Below are 20735 nucleotides of genomic sequence, written 5' to 3'. Positions count from 1 at the left end.
GTCTGGCTGCCTTAAAAAAAAATCTTTTCACCATGTACCACAGATTTTTATTTATTTATTTTTATTTATTTATCAGTTGAGTAGAAATGCTAAAATTGCTATTTGTGCACCTATTCTAATACAATAAAGATTCTTTTGAATTTAGTGGATTGATCATTAGTTTCCTAGTATACTGTAGCCCTCTTCAGTAATTCAGTACATGAGAACGGACTAGCTAGCCCTGCCTCCTACACATTCATGTGGCATCCCGGCTGTGGAATGAGCTACCTGGAGAGGTTCGCCTGGCACCTATGTTATACTCTTTTTGATGCCAGGTGAAGACCTTTTTATTTTCTGAGTATTTTAACATTTTACCATCTTAGAGCTCATCTACACCAAGCAGGATATAACACTATGAAAGTGGTATGAAAACAGTATATAAAAGATAGGAGCCACAATACTGCTTTATAGTGGTATTGACTTGCACCGCAGGATCTACACTACTGCTTTATAGTGGTACTGAAGTTCACTGACAACTATTGGGGCCCATTGACACATCTACACCAAGCAGGATATAACACTATGAAAGTGGTATGAAAGCGCCACCTTGGGTTCCTTGGAGGAAAAAAGTCGTGATATAAATGTAATAAATAAATAAATAAATAAATATGGTATGTGTCAATGGGCCCCAACAGTTGTCAGTGCACTTCAATACTGCAATAAAGCAGTAGTGTGGATTCTGTCTTTTGTATACCGCTTTCATAGTGGAATCTCCTGCTTGGTGTAGATGAGCCCTTAGTCTTTTAACTTTGCTGTTTTAAATCGGGTTTTTAAATCTCTGCAGTGCTGCTCAGTTTTATTCTGGTTTTATTCTGGTTATACTTTTATATTGTACTTTTATATTGTGTTTTTATTTTGTGGTTTAAGTTTTATACTTTATGGTTTTAATTTTTATGAACCGCCCACAGAGCTTTAGCTATTGGGCACAGTATAGAAATGCAATAAATAAATAAATTATATATATATGTCCTTGGGGAGGGAGCCTTATGTATCTAATTATGCATTGGCTGGTGAAAGACATGACTTTATGCAGGGGGCATGGTCTTCATTGTGCAATTACAACCTTTTAGCTTTACAAAAAAAACCTTCCTGGTGGGGATAAAATTGCTACAACTGGTTTATTAATATGGATCAACACAACTGCCTACATTTTTGGACTCTTCTTGGGATGTGGCTATGAGGAAATGCCATAATATTCATGGACACTTCCAATTTTCCCACTATACCCCTACTAAGCACTGGTATGATATGGGTGGAATACAGGTTTCTCTTTCTGTTAATAATTTATAAGGGATTTTGTCCTTGGTCATGATGAAAGAATAGATAATTATTTTCAAGCAGTTATCATAACTTAACATGACTTAATTAAAATGCAACTCTCTTCCCTGTCCCCAAAAGGAATGCATTTCCATTGAGATAGATCCTATGAGTTCTGAGGATTTGCTTTGAATGAGAATTTTTCTCAGATTGCTTAGAACGTTAGAAGCAGTTCTCTCAAAATAATAAATGAAAAATACACTATTTGGTTCCGGCAGAGATTTCAAAGGAGAGATTGACAAATAGCATTTTCCTTGACATTCTAATCATGCAGAAAATGGTATTTTGCTTTGTGCCCTTCAATTCTTTTGTTATGTGAAATAACACAGACCGACTCTCAAATTGTTTGGTTGGGTTTTTTTGCTTGTTGCAGGTATTGTGTCCCTGAACTCGCTGGCCATCCTGTCTTATGAACGTTACAGCACCCTCACCCTTACAAATAAACGTGGCTCTGACTACCAGAAGGCACTGCTAGGAGTTGGAGGCTCCTGGCTCTATTCTCTCATTTGGACAGTCCCCCCTCTCATTGGCTGGAGCAGCTATGGGCTTGAGGGGGCAGGTACCAGCTGTTCGGTCCGATGGACTTCTGAATCACCAGAGTCGGTGTCCTATATCATCTGTCTCTTCATATTCTGCTTAGTCATCCCTGTAATGATCATGATCTACTGCTATGCCCGCCTCTTTTATGCTGTCAAACAGGTAAGTGTACCATGAGCTAAATCAGCTATTTATGCTATCACTGGGAAATATTGTGTTTTAAATCTTTGTCCCCTGTTATGCATATATTTAAATTGAATTGTGGTAGGCTTTCAAAGAGGATAGGTTTCTCTCTTTTCATTCTAAGGCAGCCTTCCCCAACTGGTACCCTCCAAATGTTGTAGACTTCAATTACCATCAGCCCCAGACAGCATAGCCAAAGCTCAGTAAAGCTGGGTACTGTAGTCCAAAATACCTGGTGGCATCAGGTTGGGGAATGCAGTTCTAAGGTCTTAATCCTGTGCACTACTTACTTGAGAGTAAGTCCCACTCTACATATTTCATGGCCCTCCAGATGTTGGACTACAAAGATCAGTGTATTTACCATATTGTTTTCTGGCAGTGTCCAATCTTGGAAGCATCCAGGGCCAGACCAGCTTAGTTGGCAGCACAGACCATTGTCTGGGTTTACTTTTTCTGAGTAAATATGCAGGGACCAAGCTGTATATTTTTAATGAATATATCTACTTTCTAAGAAGAAACACTGCTTGACATGGTGTAATATCCTGTCACCCTGATACAGCCCATAGAGAGAAATTGACCATTTGGCACTTTCATAAATTTGCAGAATTGGTATTGTTTTGAGAGCTGAATGAGTTTGTTGCTGTTTTAAACAAATGCTGGGATTGAACAGTGTCATTGTTTTTTCTTTTCCTTATCAATAGCAACTAAGTTTGAACGCTATAGTAATAGTTCCTTCATACCATTACACTTTATCAGGTATAGCCGAAGTTTCTAGTGTACATTACAGAAAGAGTGACATTGCATTTGATGAAGGCTGCCACTATAATTATACCAGTATGTGTCTATAAACTAGGGCTGTGCATGGACCCCCCAAACTGCTTCGTGGCCTGGTCCGGAACTTCTGGATCGGGCCTGAACTGCTTTGGCTCGATCTGCCCGTCCCCCGCTCTGCTCCGCAGAGTGAGATCCGGAAGGGCAGATCGAGATTTTGCCCCCCCCTTCCCCACTTATTTGCCTTCGCGGTGGACGGCAGAGGCAAGTAAGTGGGGAAGGGGGGCAAAATGGGTTTTGCAAAATAAGCCCCCTGCCCCCTTTCTGAATAAGCCTCCCTGCCCCCCTTTCCCCCTTGCCTCAATTGAGCCCACGATGGACACAGGTAAGCCTCCCTCCCCCCTTACCTGGCTCCGCTGCTGTCACCACACAGACTGCGGCGGTGGAGACAGGTAAGCAAAAATCCCCCCTTACCTGGCTCCGTCGCAGGCTTCAATTGAGGCCCTGGCTTCAAGCCGGAAGAGAAGACCACAGCCACTTGGACAGGCAGCGGCAGCGGAGCCAGGTAAGCCTCGATCCGCAGCCCTCCCGACCCAATTCATCTCCGCCTTTGTCGGAGGCGAGTCAGGCCGCTCCACTACCACTTCTACAAACCAAAGCAAAGTGGAGCACAGCCCTACTATAAACTAATTGAAGTGGAATGATTATCATAACAGAAGAGGGATATTTAATTCTGAAACTGGCATGCATATTTCTTTTTAGCTGCTGTCAGTGAAGATTGCTTTAATGTTCTCTGTTTAAGATTTAATAGGCTTTTACTTACTCTTTAGTACAGTACATCATGGACTTATTAGTCATCTAACACTGATAAAATACATGTTTAATACTTTTTTAAAAACACTTCAGATGATGAAAATGGTATCTTTTTTTAAAAAAAATCATTGGGTGACATCCAACATTTCTACTCACAAAACAGGACTTCCTTGCAGCACCCTGCACTCTCCCCAATCTGCTCCGGAGAGTCCCCCAACCCTCTGGAGCATATTTGCAGGTGCACAGGGAGCTGTATTGGGAAAGGGGAATCTGTTCCATAAGTACTGTCTGTTCAGCCGGCAGACAGATATTGTTAGATTTCAGGCATTAGTTTGTACAGATGCTAAATTTACTTATCTTGTAAATTACTTATCCAGACTTTTTGACCTACAGTTCCCACCATGCCTCACCACTAGCTATGCTAGCCAGGGCTTATGGGAGTTATAGACAACGACATTCGAAGGGCCACAAGTTTCTCTTGCCTGTATTTTCTGATTCGCTCCAGAAAATGTCTCTCATTTATGTCATTTAAAATACGTGTAGACAAAATTTCCAAATTAGCTCAAACTGTTTGTAAAAGAACACACCAACAAATATAAACAAATGAAACAATAAACAAATGAAACAAGCCATAAAAAACTTAATAATAATAGAATATACCACAAAAAGGCCTGCTGAAAAAGAAAAGACGTAACCTTTCTGAAACTCTGTCAAGGATGGAGATTTCCTAACTTTTCAAGACGGTTTCAGAGTTTTTGAGCAAGGGCCATAAAGATCCTGCTTCTACTCATTACTGTCCTAACCTGACCAGTGCCCACTTAATAGGATTCCACGCTGCTGGTGAGCTCATGTGGGGAGAAGGGTTCTTTAAGATATGATAGGGTGACCATATGACTGGATTTGCCCGGATTTGTCTGGGTTTTTGGTTGGCAAATCCAGGAGGGGGAGGGGAAATCCGAATGTTTTTTCAAAGAGCAGCTCTAATGGGAATTAACAAAAATGCTTATAACGCCATCATTTTTTAAGATAAAGACATGAAACTTGGCACAATGGTAGCTCTTAGGAAGGGCTTTAGTCATACCAAATTTGATACAGATCTGTTCATCCATTGATTTTTTAGGAATTTTTTGAAAATTGAGGTTTTAAAATTATTATTTTTTAAATTGTCATTTTTAAAGATAAAGAGGTGAAACTTTGCACCATGAAAGGGTTTAGGTAGAGCTTTGGCCACACCAAATTTGAAACAGATCTGTTCATCCATTGATTTTTTAGGATTTTTTTTTAAAATGAGGTTTTAAAATTATTATTTTTTAAACAGTCATTTTTAAAGATAAAGAGCTGAAGGTTGGCACCATGATAGCTTTTAGGTAGCGCTTTAGCCATACCAAATTTGAAACAGATCTGGGGCCAGTAGCAAACCCTGTTAACAACAACAGCAGCTTGCAATGAGTGAAGATACAGTCAGAAAAGATATTTGAGGGAAGGGGAGAATGTAACACAGAGTATAGCAAAAGCTTCAAAGTACAGCAAAACCTACAAAAGTAGGAGTGAGTGAAGTTAATTTCAGATACATTGAATCTCTCACTTGTTCTTTATTTCAGTGATTTTAACATTAAGATGTTATGTAGAACAGATTTGTCTTAAATGTGTACTGTAAAATCAGACATGTGACCAAGGCTATGTTTGGGTGGGCATGCCCCCTTGATACTGGACACGCCCCCTTGGGGGCGACCATGTTGTCCTCCTTTTTGGTTTCCAAAATATGGTCACCCTAAGATATGAAGGTCCCAAGCTGTGATGAATAAAGAATGGAATCAGTCATGATTTGATTATTCTTGTATTAATTGCCTTAATGTTTGTGCCTAATTTGTTTGTTGTAATGCATTTCTTTATTAGCAGGTAAGTGACTGTAGAGCAGTATTGAGGATTGTTTCACAAGCTGAATAATAAACTGTCCTGGTAAACAAACTACTATATTAGGATCTTATTAGTTTCTGGAGTCTAATAATTAATAATTGAGATGTATCTCTAATAGCAGAGTTGATTATAAAGGATCTCTGGACTTTCCCTATTACCCCCATTTTACTTCTTACTTTTTTCCCTCAGCTGCCAGGCATGCTGCAGCCACCCATCATTTTTCTTTTCTGAGAATGCCTCTGAAGGCCAGAGATATTCATGGAAATAAAGATGGTCTTAGAGTCTGGTACTTCACTTTGACCATAGCTAGATGCGCCTTTTGCCCTGGGTGATCCCCAGGATCAACCCTGTGCATCCACATGACGCACAGGGGATCCAGGGATCAGGGAGGGATGATCCCTCCTTTGCCCCTGGATCTCGCCCTCCCTTTGGCCCCGGTTTTTCCATGGTCCTGGGCTGAGCCTGAGCCTGCGAAACGTGTGGCTGGGTGCCACGGGTTGACCCAGCTCTGTGCAATTCCTCGCAAAGAGCCAGGAGCCGCGCACGGAGCACAGCGCTCCTCAGGAGTGCTGCGCCCATCGGGGGTAGGGTGGGGGGAGCGGGGAAAGTACTTTAAATTTTTTAAAAAACAGCTTACCTTTAACACACGAGTGTTCGTGCACTTCTGCCCCCTTAATTTAAAAAAATGGCGGGCGCAACACCTCTCCTTCTGAAGTTGTCGCGTGTTACATGTAAATAGAGGAGAGATCTTGCGATAAACACATTGCGGGATCTTCCCTCCTCTGTTGCAGGCTAAACGGTAGGTCTAGCTAAGGCCTTTGTAGCATGACAGCCTCCAAGTTAAAAAGAATCTAATCTAATCTAAACTAATCACCACCACCACCATCATCATCATCATCATCATTTGGGGCAGGGGGACCTTTGGGAAGGTGCCAGCAATAAAGGCAAGAGTTAATTCACTAACTGAAGTAATTAAAGGGTATGGAACCTTATTACAAGAGAGAGGGGCCCTTTCTACACCTAATGATTATCCCAGGAAAATGGAGGGATCGTCACTGCCTGCTCGCGGGATCCCCTGTGTGTCATCTGAATGTACAGGGATGATCCCGGGATAAATGACTGGTGTAGATATACTCAGGGTCTGAACTAGGAGCTATAGAGGGAAAATGTGAAAAATTGACAGAGGAGCCAAAAACACAAAAGCAATTCATGGAAGATATATAGGCCAACATATACAGAATGATGGAATTGCGACATTAAGCTCAAGGATGGTTATGAATAAGAAAACACAATGTTAAATTGAGGGGGCTACCAAATATGGAACCTGGGTATTTCGAATACATCTTCATCATTTTCAAATTTAAAGGAAGGTTGGGAAATTCATAAAAGTAAAAGTTAGTAAGAGATGTTTTTATGAACCTCATCAGTGTTGGAGTTAGGGATGCTGGAGATATCTGTAATGGACTCAAAAGAGTTCGGATTTCTGTGAATCAAATCTGTGGATTCTGCAGCAGACTGACTTTTCTCAAGTTGCATGGATTCCACGGACTTGTGAACTGTGTTTATTTAAAACTTTCTGGACTTTTACACAAATTTCTGGACTTCTACACAAATTTCAAAATGGGCTTATCTTAATGTTCGTACATTTTCGTATGATAATCTGAATCAATTATTTGTAATAAAGAATGATAATGGTAGTGCTTAAGTGTACATTGATTAATTCCAAAGGGCAGAATAATTTGAAAGACCATGAACTGCATTCTATTATTATTATTATTATTATTATTATTATTATTATTATTATTATTATTATTATTATTTTGCATTCTTTTATTATTAAAAAGCAGATATAATTGTACCAGGCAATTTAAATGGGGCAGCGCCATCTTGTTCTTGTTTATTCGTTCAGTCGTTTCTGACTCTTCATGACTTCATGGACCAGCCCACGCCAGAGCTTTCTGTCTGCCGTTGCCACCCCTAGCTCCCCCAAGGTCAAGTCTGTCACCTCCAGAATATCATCCATCCATCTTGCCCTTGGTCGGCCCCTCTTCCTTTTGCCTTCCACTTTCCCTAGAATCAGCCTCTTCTCCAGGGTATCCTGTCTTCTCATTATGTGGCCAAAGTACTTCAGTTTTGCCTTTAATACCATTCCCTCAAGTGAGCAGTTTGGCTTTATTTCCTGGAGTATGGACTGGTTTGATCTAGTCCATACGCAATCTAGGTTAGATAAATCTAGAAACTGCATGTTTATCTCAGGAATTTTTCCAGTGACATTTAAAAAAGGCACGGCACAATATCAACTGATAGACATCTGGTGACATTTTAATCCAGCAGTTATGGGACTATACATCTTATTCACACCCACATGGTACATATTTGAGAATTTTTACTTGTATCACTTTATATTTTTAAGAGCACAAAAGAGACACATATTAAACCGCACATTTATGTAACCCGTGTCCCAGTACATTAAAAAGTAACTGACAGGTTCGCCTCAAAAATTTAGCTATTGGCATTTAAATAATTTCTGCTGAAGGCATTGTTGAAAGATTGTATCATGAAAGTCATAAACATATTTCAGTCTAAATAAATACCAATAATACATTCAAAGAATATATGAAAGGCAGTTGTTCAAGGGTATTTTTTTAAAACTTGAGTCATATCTAAAGAAGCAAAGAAAGAAATAACTAACAATTTTAATTGCTGATTTCTTATAAATTGAACAATTACACAATTCAAAAGGATAGAAAATAGTTTATAATAATCTGAGAAATTCAGGACCATAACATCTGGTAAACATTGTTGTGAGGGAGAAAGGTCATTCAGTAAGATGAAGTAGAGGAAGTTGAATTATACTAGGAAATAAATCGTGTATATGTTTAGCTTGCTTGGGAAGGGGAGTTAGGAGAGAAAGGCTTGATAAACCAGTAAATGTCAAAATTTTATTCTGATTCTGTCTGGAATATTGGAGTCTTTGTGACTCTAGTATTATTAAGTAAATATTAATAAGAAGGACTCCACACAGCTTCTACAGTCTGGATCATGAGGTAATTCCAGTGCTATCAGCCTTGGCTATCATTCAGATGCGGAGCTAGTATGGAAACTTGACCCAGCAGACCCATAGCAAACAATTTTCTTGCCACTATATCACATTTGAATTGGGTCAATATTTAAGCAGTCAGGACAATGGAGCATCTTCATGATCATCTGTCTTCAGTGCAACAGGTTCTTATGAAGGCAGCTAGGGCAAGAGAGGTGGATTTGAGTAACGGGATTTGCTGCACTTTTTATCCTTTTGAGAACTGGTTGCCATTCATTGGGGAAGGTTCATTGGGTGGGCGAGAGGTAGGGAACCTATGTCTCTCCAGATGGAGTACAGTTCCTATAATCCCTGGCCACTGATGAGAGTTCTAGTCTAATAGCATCTGGAGAGCCATGGGTTTCCTACCCATTGGGTAAGAAAACCAGGGGAGGAGGGACTGATAAATCAGATTCTGTGCAAGGCTCTTGTACATACTTGGTTCATTTTCTAATCTTACACACATACACACACATTGCTGGTTTAATCAAGAGTTACACAGAGTGGAACTCCATGAACTGGATGATCCCCTTGGAGAAAGGGGTTTGGGAAGCTGCATCCTGACTCCTTTTGCAATGGGAGGAGCCCTGGGGAGTCTGCATCCAACTTACTGTATTTGCTAATAAAGCTCATTCATTTCTTTCGTTAAACTAAAATAAACTGAAGCAGATTTCCTTTTCCAATTCTTTTCCTCAAGAAATATTGAGTTCCTTTCATGCTTTAATTTGTGTACTGAGTAAGGATTACCAAGAAAATCAGGATCAAGAAATTAACCAAAATAATTACTTCTGGGATAGTGTATTAATGTATAATATATTATCCCAGCTGTTTCTTCTGAAACATGCATAGGATCAGGCGGTTAGATTTCTTGGAACATGACTATTTAACGTAGGCTGTTCAGATACAAGCAACTCTTGAACATCGTGGTGTACATCCAATAATAGTAATGTTGCCAGACCATGTTTATGTGCTGCTTTTAAATTGTTGGATCTAACATTCAAACAGATTGTGAACCTGTGTTCCTAATTATTATTTGGATACAGAATTTTAATCTAACAATCTGTTTGTTTATATAGTTTTATCTTAACTTTATAAATAAATCAGTCAAACAAATATACATATCTGTAATAATAAAAGAGAATGTGTATCTGTCTGTCTTGACCACAGTGCTAAGACCATGAAAACTATACACATCATCATTATTATTATTATTATTATTATTATTATTATTATTTGCATTTTTATACCGCCCAGTCGCTGAAGCTTCCATCCCCTTGAGACTTAGTGTGCATACTTAGAGAACCTTAGGGTTGTTCACGTCATGGTTATTAAAAAACCCAACATATTAATTAATTTTATGTAATTTAATGTATTAGAGATGTATGAGAATTTTGTTTCATTTTGCAAATTAGCCAAATCTACCCCATTTGCAACCCTGAGCACAAATGCGAATGGGAGCGTATTTTAGGGAGAAATGTTTATATTTCCCCAAACTTACAACTGTGTTAGAAAAACTTGCATTTTGTGGGAAATGTGTTCTTTGAAATTCACATTTAACCCCCTCCCCCACATTTTTACGCTTTAATCAATGGGGGGAGTGCACACTTTTGAAAAATGCACAGAGGAATTAGCACTTTTCCCATTCGAAATGTGCACTTATCCTAATGAAATGAACTGAAAAGAGGTCACAAAATGAAAACAAGAACAAATGGAACTGAGCTTTGAAGTGAAGTTCAGAGAATTTGGGCAGGTTTGAACATCCCTGCTTCCCCGTTCCCTACTATCAGTGGATTTGAAGCCCTATAGTACCATATTCAGTCACTAGGCAGGTACATTAGTTAGTAACATATAAAAGACTAAACACAAAAATATATAATTCTAAATTAAATATTAGTTAGAGTCTACTTATATATAATTAGGGTGACCATATGAAAAGGAGGACAGGGCTCCTGTATCTTTAACACTTGTATAGAAAAGGGAATTTCAGCAGGTGTCATTTGTGTGCAGCACCTGGTGAAATTCCCTCTTCATCACAACAGTCAAAGCTGCAGGAACCCTGCCCTCTTTTGTGGATGGGCTAGAACTTGAAATGTGAGTTGGCTTCAGAATACTGCTGAAGGAATTCCAGGTTTGTTGCTCTGGATTCCTTCTATCCACCCTCATGGTCTTCATCTCCCATGAACTAGTACAGGCTAGTGAATCTAGCAATTCACTAGCCTGTACTAGATTCACTATCTAATACAGGCTAGTGAATCTAGCAATGAATCTAGCAATTTCCCAGCCTGGAGCAGATGCTTACTTGGAAATGCTCAACTGGCCTCTGCAGAAAGAAAATGATGAGCAGCAAGAAGGACGGTTCGCGCCCTGCAGTGCAGTAATGTTCTGCCATTTGGGTGAACATTTTGCTAGCTTCCTTGAGATTTGTTTAATTTGTTGAAATTTGTTTGCTCCCAATGTTCAATGGTGTTTGTCCTCCTTCTCTTCTTCCTTTTAAAATTGGTGAACAACAGTTAAGCTTCCTTATGCAGGGACTCTCCTCCCTCTTCCCAAATTATGTCTTGGCTGGATATGGTGTTGTGTTTTTAGAATTGGAAGTTGGAGGACTATCATGCAAATGATAAAATCTGGACTAGGGATATATTTATTGATTGTCTGGATAAGCCCTCCATTTTTATAGTTTAGTGAGATTGAAATCTCCTTGATTTCAATAAAACTTTTTCTCAGTGGAAGACCCAAGAGTCCAAGCTTAGTAAAGTGTTAAGTATCTCAGCAATCAGGATTGGCCTTTGCATGAGAATTTTAACATTAGGACTATGAGTAATGCTAGAAGATGATATATTGGATTCCAGGAGCTAACTCCCAGAGGATTCCTGGCAGAACAAAAGCTATTACCTGGATGTCTTCACGGATTAAATATTTGCCCAGTAGAGCCATACGTTATTCATATAGTGCTTTAACATTTCAAAGATGAGATTGTTGGACATTAGCATCTGCTGCAATCAGGCTGAACCTGCTTTTGTTCATGTAGTTTGCAACTTGCACATGACTATATATATATATTTAAATATCCATAAAGTGAAGAGCACCTATTTAATGCTTCCAGAGATTATAGATTTTATATTGAAATGATGTTGAATCTTTCCCAGAGTGAAATCTTATCAATTTATTACAAGATCATGTATTACTTATAATATCCTGTCAACAATATCAACATTCTTGGTAATCAAAGTTTGTGGTGGACTCACTTAAGGTGGGTTGGACAGTTAATAGGGTGATTTACAAGATACTTCTGGGTCTGCCCAGCAGAGTACTTCATTAGGGGAGAGGCAGTGAACCATTTGCCAATGCCATTCTGTTCAAAGTCAGAAGAAAGGTTGGTATTGTAGGGTAGAGGTTTGAAATTGAATTAAAAAACCAATAAACCAAATTAGCTTCATTTTATCATTTTAATTACCTTACTTTTTCTTTTACCATTTAATTTTTCTCTTGTTTTTCAGTGTGTGACTTCTCAACACTCACACATACACATGGTAGAGGGCCAAACCAAACGTTCTTATAATTTACTCCAAAGTAAGTTTGCATGGCCTTAATTTGGATTGGGACCATGGTTTTATAAAGCTTCCTCTGCTCCCTTTCCTTCCTTCCTTCCTTCCTTCCTTCCTTCCTTCCTTTCTTATAAGGTTGCAGCTCCAACCTCAGGAGAGGAGCCTCTACAGAGTTTTCTGTGGTGGTTGGGAGGAGCTGGATGTTGGTGAAATCAGTTCCTCACTCAGTTCCCCCCTCCCCAAGATCTTTGCTGTGACCCGAGTGTCACAGAGTATGAATGTAATGTGTATGGTTGATAAGAATTCATTGTATTTCATAGGAGTGCTTATTCCTAATTATCTGTGTATGCTGACTGTAAATGATCAGTAACAGATATAATTAGTTCTCTGTGTGTTTTGAGATGACTGTGAGTAATGGAATGTATTTTTTGGAAATAAGGGAAATGGAGCAAGGTTCCCACAAGTTGGTTGGTCAAGTACTGGAACCAGAAAGCTGCTTAGCTTAGCAGGGATGCCTTCATCTAGGTATTACTGGTGTCAGTGGCAAACCTGGCTACATTGATAGGAATAGGAATAGTCGTATGACCACCTCTAAAATTTAAGCTGAGATCACCTGCAAAAGAGTTATAAAAACAAGGGTTTGATCTGATTGCTCAGAGAGATCCTGGGAGAATGAGGAACCTGTCAAACATGATTACCTAAGCTCTGCAAACCATGCTTGCCAGATAGGAAACTATACGATCTTAATGATGACTGCATTGTTGCTTGAGAGGAATAGAATTTTAATTTTTCTAAGAAATGTGCTAGCCGCTATTTCTATTATGCTGTTAAGATTATTCTCTTCTAATCATCTTAATTGCATTGTATGTACTAATGTGTTTTGCTTGTTTCATCATTGCATGGATTTGTTATTCTCTAAAATTGTTTGGGCAATCAGTATATATATTGTGGTTCAACTTTGTGTTATTTGTCTTGAGAGGGGTTTAACACAACCCATATAAATTAATTCTTGATACTGAGTACACTCAGCTGGACTCATGCACCTGTTGCTGAGTGGGATCCATCAATTAAAGCCATAATATTCTTTCTTGATCTGGTGAATCTCAGGCCCTAGCTAGACCTAAGGTTTATCCGAAGATCATCCTGGGGTCATCCCTGTTCATGTAAATGACACACAGGATATCCCAGGAGCAGGCAGGGATGACCCCAGGATAAACCTTAGGTCTAGCTAAGGCCCCAGATACATCTGTTCAAGTTTGGGAAGCAAGCTAGTTGGATAGCATGAGAAGAAGTTACTCATCCCAGGAGAGCAGTGGAGAAATACCCAGCATCCAGTTGTTCCTCAGATGCTGTCTAGGGGCCATAGGATTGACCTCTACATGCTCTTAGACATAACAGGGGTTAGTTCACAGGCAGAATCATAGAGTTGTAAGAAGTATTGGAAGTTATCTTATCCACCCCCCTGCTCAATGTAGCATCTGGACTGCAGGGTGCAGATACAGTATTCCTGAGAAACAGCCATCGTGCCTCTGCTTAAATTCATCCAATGAAGAAGAGCTGCCCACCACTTCTCAGTGCAATCTGGTACACAGCTCATGCAGTTACAAAGTTTCCCCAAATATTTAGCCCAAATCAGGTTCCCTGCTGTTTCCATCTACTGGTTCTTGTCCTGCCCTCTGAAGCAACTGAAAACAAATCTGCTCTGTCATCTGCATGGCAGCCCTTCAAATGCTTGAAAACTGCTTTCATGTCCCCACTTAACCTTCTCTTCTTTAGAGAAGGTTAAGCTACCTTAAGGCTACTTAGTGCTCTGGGCATGTTACTTGTCTCACAAATTTGATAGTTTGTCGACTGTCAAATGGATGTTGCAGCAGCAATAAAATAAAATTAAAAAGGAGTAATTTGGGGCTTGGGGCTTGTAAGCACATGTGTGGGTGGACTGGGTGAGAAATGTCTCAACTTATAATTAAAAAATAAAAGTGAAATTAAGGAAATCTGAGTTCACATGGCATTAGAAGTAAAAAAGCAAGGAGAACTTCTAAAAATGGCAAAAGCTCATAATAATAGAAAATGCAAGATTTTGTAGGCATTTTCCTTCAATTTCTGGTTAGGCAATAAGACTCGAAAGAGTCCCCATAATGTACTTGATCCCAAGATAACCCATTTCCAAAGATGAAGACAAGCACATGGCATCTCATACAAAGGAGCAAGGAGCTACCCCAAGCAGTCTTTGAATTTTCCAGCTCTGCTTTTTATAGGCGGTATCACAGGGAGAAAAGATGGACATTATGATTTTTGGCATTAGGACCAGTTCACCCCTCACCATATATTCTTTTAGAATAATAGACATTCATTTAAAGCATTCAGAAGCCATCCATACTTGTTAGCATTATTTATCAGCAGGAGGAATTTGTGAGGTGAGGATTTGTGCCGCTGAGTGACAGAGCTTGATTCACAAAGCAAATGACATGCACATACATTCAAGCCAACAGGCAACTGGACAGGTGGAATTTACAGGCTTTAGAAATATGTTTTCTTTTTTGGTTAAGTTGACAGACCATGTTCTACTTCTACTCTCTTCCATTTCTGTTTCTCTCTTGTCTTTCCCCTTTCCCCTCCCTGAAGATTGGAAGATGCAATGCCATTATGGCAGCTTCTTGAGATGCTGGGATATTTTCATGCTCATAGCATCCAAGTGAATACTGGGGAAGGCAGAGGTAAAGTTCTTATGTGGCTTGAGTTACAATAGCCGGAGAAGGACTGGTGGGGAGAAGGATGGCTTTGTTTTGTATCTGTTGTGCTTTTCAAGTTTGCATATTTGTATTCTGGAGTAAGCTATTCTAAAGTTTGGTAACATCTCAAGTTCTCATTCAGAATTCAAAAGGGCTAGTTCAGTTAGGGATACCACAAAACCATAATCATGATCACACACTGTTCATTGGTAGGTTGTCTTGAGTTCATTGTGGAGGGGTGGGTGGGAGAGGAACATAAACCTTGTTAACCTCCTTTTAAAGGCAAAAGCTGGAATTGAAAGGTGGGTACCTTCATAATGGATGTATTTTGGACCCAACTATCCACACCTAATTACATTATGTCTTGTGATAAACGACCCAGAATTTGTGACTGGGTCAAGAGTTTAATTGTTTATTTAGCCATTCCAAAAGAGCACATTGGTTCAGAAAACACATTGTTTTAAACACGTTCTGTTAAAAATCTCTCATTTATCATGAATTAGAACCGTGCACTCAGAAATATTCATTCAGACCATGGATGTTCAACAGTGCTCCCAAAATCCATTTCTTCTATATCTTGAGATGTGCAAAGAGAGGTTGCCTTCTCTAAATATTATTAGTATAGGAGTGGGGAATAGCTAACTGGTACTGTTCTACACAGCAGAATGGATGGTAATGCATGAATGCTTCATGTACACTGAAATGACAAAACAATCCCTCCCCTATGGCTTTGTGTTTCTGTCTGTGTTCCATGTTCCATTGACCCAAGTTGTAAGCTGCTGGTAAAGTTCCCCCTCCACGCACAGACTATATTTGCTTGCACCTGTTAGCAGAATTTAAAGGGAGATTTTAGGGAATAGAAGAATGTTTCCATTAAAAAAAAATACCCACAGAATAAAAAGCACACAGATTTGTTTGAATTTCCTAACTCAATGTGAGCGGGACAATAGTAGAGCTAATGTTTAAATGTGCTGAAGATGGCTTGCCTTTGGGCCCCCTCTTTCTTAGCATCCTAATGTCCCATGTGCTTTTGTGGATCCTTGCCAGTTAATATAAGCACATTTGCTTAAAATGGAAATATTGTCTTATGCATAGCTTGAAAGTTTCAATATCTAAGACGGGCGAAAGCTAATGATTGACATCTCATGCTGGTGATAATTTTGCCTGGAATACTTAATTCACACTTTCTAAAGCTATTATAATAGTATCTGCCGTTGCAGATTTTACAAGCTATCTTGAGCTGGATGCTGATGACTTAAAAACAAAAACTACACTCTCTGTGTTACTCATTTTATGCTCCTTGGAGACTTGTAGTACATTCATCTGTCAAAAAGAATCTAGGGATGCTTTGCTAGAAGCACAGGCTTAGATGCATCTTGGAAACCTTTGGTTCCCTTAGAGGGAAAAGTTGAAGCCAGATATTGAAGGAAGCACCACAGAGTTGCATCAGTTTAAATGTGAAGTACCTTGCATGCTCTCACTTGGCAACCAGCCCTTGCAGGAATGACAGACCTGTAAAGAACTTCAGTGTTCCTTTCTGAGGCTGGATGTATGTGTTGTGACAGGATCCTCAGCTCTGGGACATTCTGGTAGTTTGTGTCTCCCTAGGGATATATGCATCTAGTTTATTTGTGGGGTAAATGTGTTTTTATTTTGCTTCAGGCAAACTAAATATTGCGGGGTTGGGTCTAATGGGAATTGTGCCTTAGCAATGAACTCTTGCAAGTTCTGGTTCTAAAGTAGTCTGCTGTGCTGCTCGTAACTCATCCACCTTCACCGTTGACTCTTGAAGATGGACAAATGGCTCAACTGTTGAATTGAGGCCAAAGATGTAGACACATTGCTTCCCTGCTCCTAGTTCTTAGGGTCCGTCAAGCACAACTGGCTAGATGGACCCATGGTTTGACTCAGGATAAGGCAGCTTCATGTATGTTCCATTATGAGCGCACACTCAAGGGCCAAGTGTTGGTGGCTGTGTAGCCAAAACAGAGCCATAGAAAAACAAAGAGAACACCAAGGTTTGAAGAAGCAGGGAAAAAAATCTTTCAGAAAATAAATCTGGGGTCGGATGGGGGCAAAAGACAACAACCTCAAAACAGCCTGATAAGGACTGACATACACCAATGGGAAGAGAACAGAACCACAAGAGAGCAGAAATCCTGAAAGAAAGCATAGTTGGCTGACTGGCTGGAATGCAGTGTAATGTTTTTGAAACCGAACCTGACTGTAAGTGGGCTAAAAGGGCAACAAGATATTTAGAATGTACTACTGAATATGAAGAGCAAAACAGCATATAGTGTGAAAGGTCTTCCTGCTCAGAAGCTCCACAAATATAAATTTGCTGTGCCAATCGAATCTGGATATCTGCCATTGATTGTAGCACTTGAAACATGATGATTTTTCATTTTTTATTTATATTTTCTTTGAGGGATTGACAACTTCCTTCCAGAAATGGCCCCTGAAGGCAGTAGTTGATTTGAAAGAACAGTGACCTGACCATTTACATACACTGTAATTGAGTACATAGAGTTCTTTTCTTTAAAACAACAACAACAACAGCATTTTAATTTCTTAATAATAAGATGTTATGTAATTATTACCAGGTTGGGAAAATCCGGAAGACTTCTGCCCGTAAAAGAGAATTCCATGTACTCTTCATGGTGATCACAACCATCATCTGTTACCTGATTTGTTGGATGCCCTATGGAGTTATAGCACTCCTTGCAACGTTTGGTAGGCCAGGCTTGGTGTCTCCAGTAGCAAGTGTCATACCATCCATCCTGGCGAAAAGCAGTACCGTGTGCAATCCAATCATCTATATCCTTATGAATAAGCAGGTGAGAACTACAGTTAAAATGAGCAGTTCACTACTATTTTATATGAACTGGAAATGACTTACATGCTTTCACAACAAAGTTTCACCCAAATGAATCACATGCCTTCGTTGGATGACTAATGTGCTTTGTTTCCTTCAGAATAGACAACTGGATGGATGGATTTATTTGAAGGGAGATAAAAAAACCTTTTTTTTTAACGTTTTCCTAGATTAATGGATGCAATGAGGGATAAAAAGGTGGGAGCATATCCAGGTTAACATAAAGTTTGCAATCTCAGTTTGACCCTGTTCACATGACATAACAGCCCATCAGGGAGGGTACAGTACATGTGTGTGGTGCCATTTTCCCCGATGAGGCTCGCCTGGTGCCAGGTCAACACTTTTCTCTTCTCACAGGCATTTAACAGCATTTAACAACAAATGCTAAGTTTGTTTGTTTTTTAATGGACGCCAGAACTGTTGTTGTTTAAATGGATACTGTTGTTTTATACTGTTGTTTTTATATTTTTGATGGTTTAAAATTTTGTATACTTTTTAATGTTCACTGTTTTAACTTTTGTAAACTGCCCAGAGAGCTTTGGCTATGGGGTGGTATATAAATTTAATAACTAAATAAATATTTAGAATATCCAATCTTTGCTAAGGGATTGTCATGTCATGCGAACCCAGTGAGTTTGAGTTATGCAAGGGTTAAATATAACCCATGGTCTGCTTTAGGGTTCTTTAAGCCTTCCATAACTCATGCTCACAGGTTCGCATGACATGACAACTCTTGAGCAGGGGTTGGATATGCAATGCAGTGCCTGTTGGCACCACAGTTTGTAGAAGGTTAAATAACCCATGATGAGTCATGGCATCTAGTCCAACTCTAGTCACTGTGTCTAGGAGAAGCAGTGGTGCCTGCTCAAGTATACTGTTCCCTTCCCTTCTCAATGGACATCCCCTTGGGCCCAGTAAAGAAGGATTGTTGGAATTGATGTGAGGGGTTCATGCAGGGTGGGGTACCTATTAAATTTGGCATGGCAGTTAACAATTTTGGAACCATAGAATAGAAAGCCAAGCCTGAAAGTTGGGTCTCTAGCGTATTTTAAAATAGGGACAGTGTGCTTCAGTCTTTGTGAGTCCTGAAGTTAATGTGCTACATATATTTCAATGTGTGGTGGCTGAATTGTTACAAATTCAAATAATTAACAAAGCTGGAGATTAAAAAAATAAAAAAGGATCATATGGTGACTTAAATCAATGGGTGTTGAAACTGGTTTGGCAAGATCATATCCATTGATTTAAATGGCAAGTTCTTAGGATTGCAGCTTTATGTTATGATTGCATTCCCCTAACTTCCTTAATTAGAAGTAAATCCCATTAAAATCAATTCTAAATGGTAGGTGAAAACTCCCTTCAAAAAGACAACGGTCTTCAAAGATACCATCTATGCTCTTACCCTTATGAATAGATCTGTCATCTGTGATCCTTGATGGGAGAAAAGGGTCATCAGCAATAATTTCATTAAAGAACCCAAGGGAAAACATAGACAGTGATTGGTTCACACAATATGATAACCCACTCTCCAGGGTTGAGAGTGAATTGACTGTGGGTTTTCTTGAACCATAGGTTGTTGTTGAAATGTGGAATATCATGTTGTGGGTCCTCTTCATGGGTTGTTTGTTGTTAACAAACCATGGTTTGTTAGTGTGGCTGGGTTCAGAACATGATAATCCATGATTCAGCAACAAACCACACTCAAACCACACTCAACCCTTAAGTGTGGGTTATCGTGTTGTGTGAACCCAGTGCCTAGTTTGCATTTTAGTTTCTTTGTAAACAGAAACCTCTTCCTGTTGAGTTTCAGACCTACAGACTGAGCAATAACTCCCATAAGCTGAAATTGTAGCTTCTTGCACTAATACATTAAGATATCACAAAAGCGTTAGACTCTGAGTCAGATTTGTAATGTATGTTGTGTTGGTTCTCTGAATCACTTGTTTTTACACCACAGGGGATTCTACAATGTGAAATTCATCTTTGCAGTTACTGTCTGCACTGACTTTGAGATACGTTCAGAGATCCAGGCTTGTTTCACAGAATAACACAGAGGTCTCTCATGTTGATCTCTCTGCTCAAGATAAGTCAGGTGTGACATGAGTTGATGCCTCCATAATATGCCAGTGATTCCTGGCTCAGAATTTTCTTTCATCTAATTCTGATATTGTTCGGAAGCACAGAGCAGCAGAAGAGCCTAGAGCAAAAGGCTTCAGTCTAATTCACTATTTATGGAGTGTGTACACAGATCATGCTTTTAAATAGGGCCTTCAGAAATTTAGGCGCTCCAGCATGCCCTGTTGTTAAACAGGTAAGGTGGCAAAGTTGTCAGTGAAGTCCCTTGGAGGGTGTCATCTTGTGTCAATCTATTAGCTTCCTTATGACCCTTCAAAGCACTTAATGGATTTCAGTTGCATTAAACTACTGACCAGAAAAGGGATCTTGGGGTCGTGGTGGATAGCCAGAGTGAAAAAAGGCATATTTAAGAGTCAGCTCAACACTTAAAAGCAAGAGGATTACATTGCCAAGGGAGAGAGATTGGTGCCCATTTTGCCCATTTTTGATGGTTCTGAATTGCGCTACCAGGTACCTCTTTTCTCTTACTATTATTTCTTCCCTGCTCCTTTGCAACTGTGCATAAATTAGCCTATATGCAACCTTGTCTTGACACTTCCCTTGTATTTTACCTTGCATTAACTTGTTACATGCACGTTAGAAGTTTGTGCTTTTTTATCTTCCAAATTTATGCTCACTTGAAAAAAAAGTATTTCTAGCCAAACATCACCTCTGCAGCAGTTAACTATCACTGATAAAGCAAAAGTAAATCAAATATATCTCCAGAGGTTAACAGTGTTAGTCTGTTGCAGCAAAAACAACACAGAGTCTTGTGGCACCTCAGAGACAAAAAGATTTAGGCATTAAGCTTA

At 39.5% G+C, this 20735-nt stretch overlaps 1 protein-coding gene across 1 annotated transcript in view; it reads left to right on the top strand.

Annotated features, from left to right (window-relative positions):
• Positions 1–20735, top strand: part of LOC134399439 (parapinopsin-like) — a 54822-nt gene that overhangs the window by 7085 nt on the left and 27002 nt on the right. Inside the window, exons 2-3 of the mRNA XM_063127476.1 lie at positions 1730–2055; positions 17537–17770. Coding sequence (XP_062983546.1) covers positions 1730–2055; positions 17537–17770 — 560 coding nt within the window. The remainder of the gene's footprint in view (positions 1–1729; positions 2056–17536; positions 17771–20735) is intronic.

Source organism: Elgaria multicarinata, chromosome 5, assembly GCF_023053635.1.
Source record: "Elgaria multicarinata webbii isolate HBS135686 ecotype San Diego chromosome 5, rElgMul1.1.pri, whole genome shotgun sequence".
NCBI classification, from domain to species: domain Eukaryota; kingdom Metazoa; phylum Chordata; class Lepidosauria; order Squamata; family Anguidae; genus Elgaria; species Elgaria multicarinata.
The sequence above is the reverse complement of the archived record's forward strand: the minus strand, read 5'-3'. Positions and strand labels throughout refer to the sequence as shown.